General features: G+C 48.4%; 1 protein-coding gene across 1 annotated transcript in view; it reads left to right on the top strand.

Moving 5' to 3' along the window:
• Positions 1-2,159: 2,159 nt before the first annotated feature.
• The window catches only part of SSH2 (slingshot protein phosphatase 2), a 127,203-nt gene continuing 126,905 nt past the window's right edge, over positions 2,160-2,457 (top strand). Inside the window, exon 1 of the mRNA XM_060268515.1 lies at positions 2,160-2,449. Coding sequence (XP_060124498.1) covers positions 2,387-2,449 — 63 coding nt within the window. The 5' untranslated portion in view covers positions 2,160-2,386. The remainder of the gene's footprint in view (positions 2,450-2,457) is intronic.

Genomic DNA, 2,457 nt, shown 5'->3' with positions numbered 1-2,457 from the left:
TGTGCACACTTGCTGATTCTCATGCTGCTTTTGGCTGTTCTTCTTGTACATTTTAATGGCTTTCCATATTTTTGTGTGTTTTAAATACAGAATGTTCTCAAATATCATTGGAATCCCTGGACGCAAGGCCAAGAAATGTACTGTATATACTGTAACCGGCCAGGCTTGAATGGTGAGTATTTTGTTTGCAGTCCAGCAGCAGGAGGAAGACCCTCTCGCAGGCAACTTTTTGCAGGGAAAGTGACTTGGTGTCACAGATTTAATCAGAGCATGGAGTCAACCATTCTGTTTATATTATTCAACTGAATGCCCTAGATATGTAATGTGATTGTGACTTCAAGCCTGAGATCAGTGGCCAAATAGATAATGCCTTTCAAAGTTTGCTGGGTTTCTGTGCCAGGACATTGATACTTTTTTACTGCTCTTGTGCCTTAATGTGCAGAACTGAAGCGGGGAGAAGAATCATAGCTCAGCGGTAGAACACCTGCTTTGCATGCAGAAGGTCCCAGGTTCAATCTCTAGATAGGGCTGGGAAAGACCTGAAGCCCTGGGAAGCTGCGGCCAGTCAGTGTAGACAATTCTGTGCTAAATTGACTCAGTTTCAGGCAGCTTCCTATCTTAACCACGTATTTAGTTAGAATCATGAGGACTATAGTCTTGAACTTGCTTAGGGCACCAGTAAAGCAGGGGCACCAAAAAATGAGAAAGTTTTTGGAAAGAATTTGATATAGATCTTTTTTTAAAAGTATTGGAAAAAAATGGGAAAAATCAGAACTTTGTTAGACTTCCTAACACATTCCTTTCTCCATTTTTCTGATTTCTTTTCTTTACTTATCCCCATCTCAACGAGGGGGGCATCCAATTAACACAGATCATGCGAGAAAATAAATCCTGCAATGTGTTGTGCATGACATATGTCTATATTCAGCATATATTTGTGACATTTTGAAAACTGAAGTTTTATTTTACAGCTTAGGTTGGCTTTTATTTCAAATTACATATGACGGTACCACAACCTTTTCAGTGCTTAGGGCCTCTAAATGTCTTAATCTGGCCCTGAGAAATCTTTGGCCCTCCAAAGGTGTCTGTGCTTCACCTCCCGTCTCACCCTTGGAGCATTGGTCAATGGCTGGCTGCCATTGGGAGTTGGGAATCCAGCAACCTCGAAAGGGCTACCCAACTCTTGTTTGCACCTAGAGTTGTGAGTTCCAAAGAGGTTAGTACTGCCCCCCCCGGATTACCTAGGGGGGCACTAAGAGGCAAGGGGGTGGGAGGCAGGGGGTCGCAGAAGGAGGCCCCTCCGAATGCTTTGATTGCTTATTTACTTACAATTGACCAGGCCGAAGCCTAGAGCAAAACACCTTCCTCGCTTCTTTTTTTCAATTTTTACTGTTCTTATTGCTTTCAAAGCTATTTCCTTTGGACACATTTTTACAATTCTGAGTTTTCCCAAGCTAGCCAGTTACTGGTAATAGCTATTGGTTTGCTCATACTGTAAATCAGTTCTTGTAGGTATGTCAGTGAAGCTTTGTGCATGTTATATGTAAATATATTATGCTATTAATTTCCTTCACCCGTATGTTTTCCTTAGTACAGTATATGCAAAAATAATTCTCCATGCAATATTCTTTGCCGTATATTTTCTTTTAGCTACAAGATGAGATCGGAGCATCTCTTTATTTTTGTACTGCCCCGTGTCACACACTCGCGCCTATAAGTTACTCTTTCCGAGGACCTATTGCTATAAATCGGACTTTGGAACAAACCCGGAATTAACTGTTACTTTGAGTTTCATTGCGTCGTTATTACCTTCCTTAGTGGGTCATGCAAACTGTACCCTAAATAATCCTTTTTTAAAAAACAGGGTAGCGGGGCACAATGCATTTTTATAGGGTGGCGGGACATTGGGGATGAATTTATGGAGCCGGGTGTGTGTGATCATTCAATTCCCCCCAAAGCCGCACTGACCCACACGCTCTCGCAGCGCCGGGAGCGAGAGGGTTAAGATTTCCAGAGGGAGGCGGGGCAGCGGCGGCGTGTAGGCGGGGCGCCGGAGGAGGCGGAGCGTCCCCCGCTTGACAGGTGGCGCAAGCGCGCTGGCGCTTCATTGTGCCCGGCCGGCCCAGCCCTGCCGCGCCTCAGTCGGCGAGAGACCGTTGGCGGGCGAGGAGCTGCGGCAGCTGTGGTCTCCGCCGACGCCGACGCGCCCTCCTTCCCTCCCCCCTCCCTCCCCTCGCGGTCGCCTCAGCCGCCGCCGCCCGCCCTCCCCCCTTCTCCCCTTCCGAGCCTCTCCGCCGCCCGGCCATGGAGTGACAGGGAAAGAAGGGAAAAGGCTCCCGGCAGGCCGGCCGGGGAGGCCCCGCCGCTGCTGCGCCGCCGCGCCCCGATGGCTCTGGTGACGGTCCAGCGCTCGCCTACCCCGAGCGCCACCTCCAGCCCCTGCGCCTCGGTGAGTCT

Source organism: Zootoca vivipara, chromosome 15, assembly GCF_963506605.1.
Source record: "Zootoca vivipara chromosome 15, rZooViv1.1, whole genome shotgun sequence".
Lineage (NCBI taxonomy): Eukaryota > Metazoa > Chordata > Lepidosauria > Squamata > Lacertidae > Zootoca > Zootoca vivipara.
This window is presented reverse-complemented; position numbering and strand designations above follow the sequence as displayed.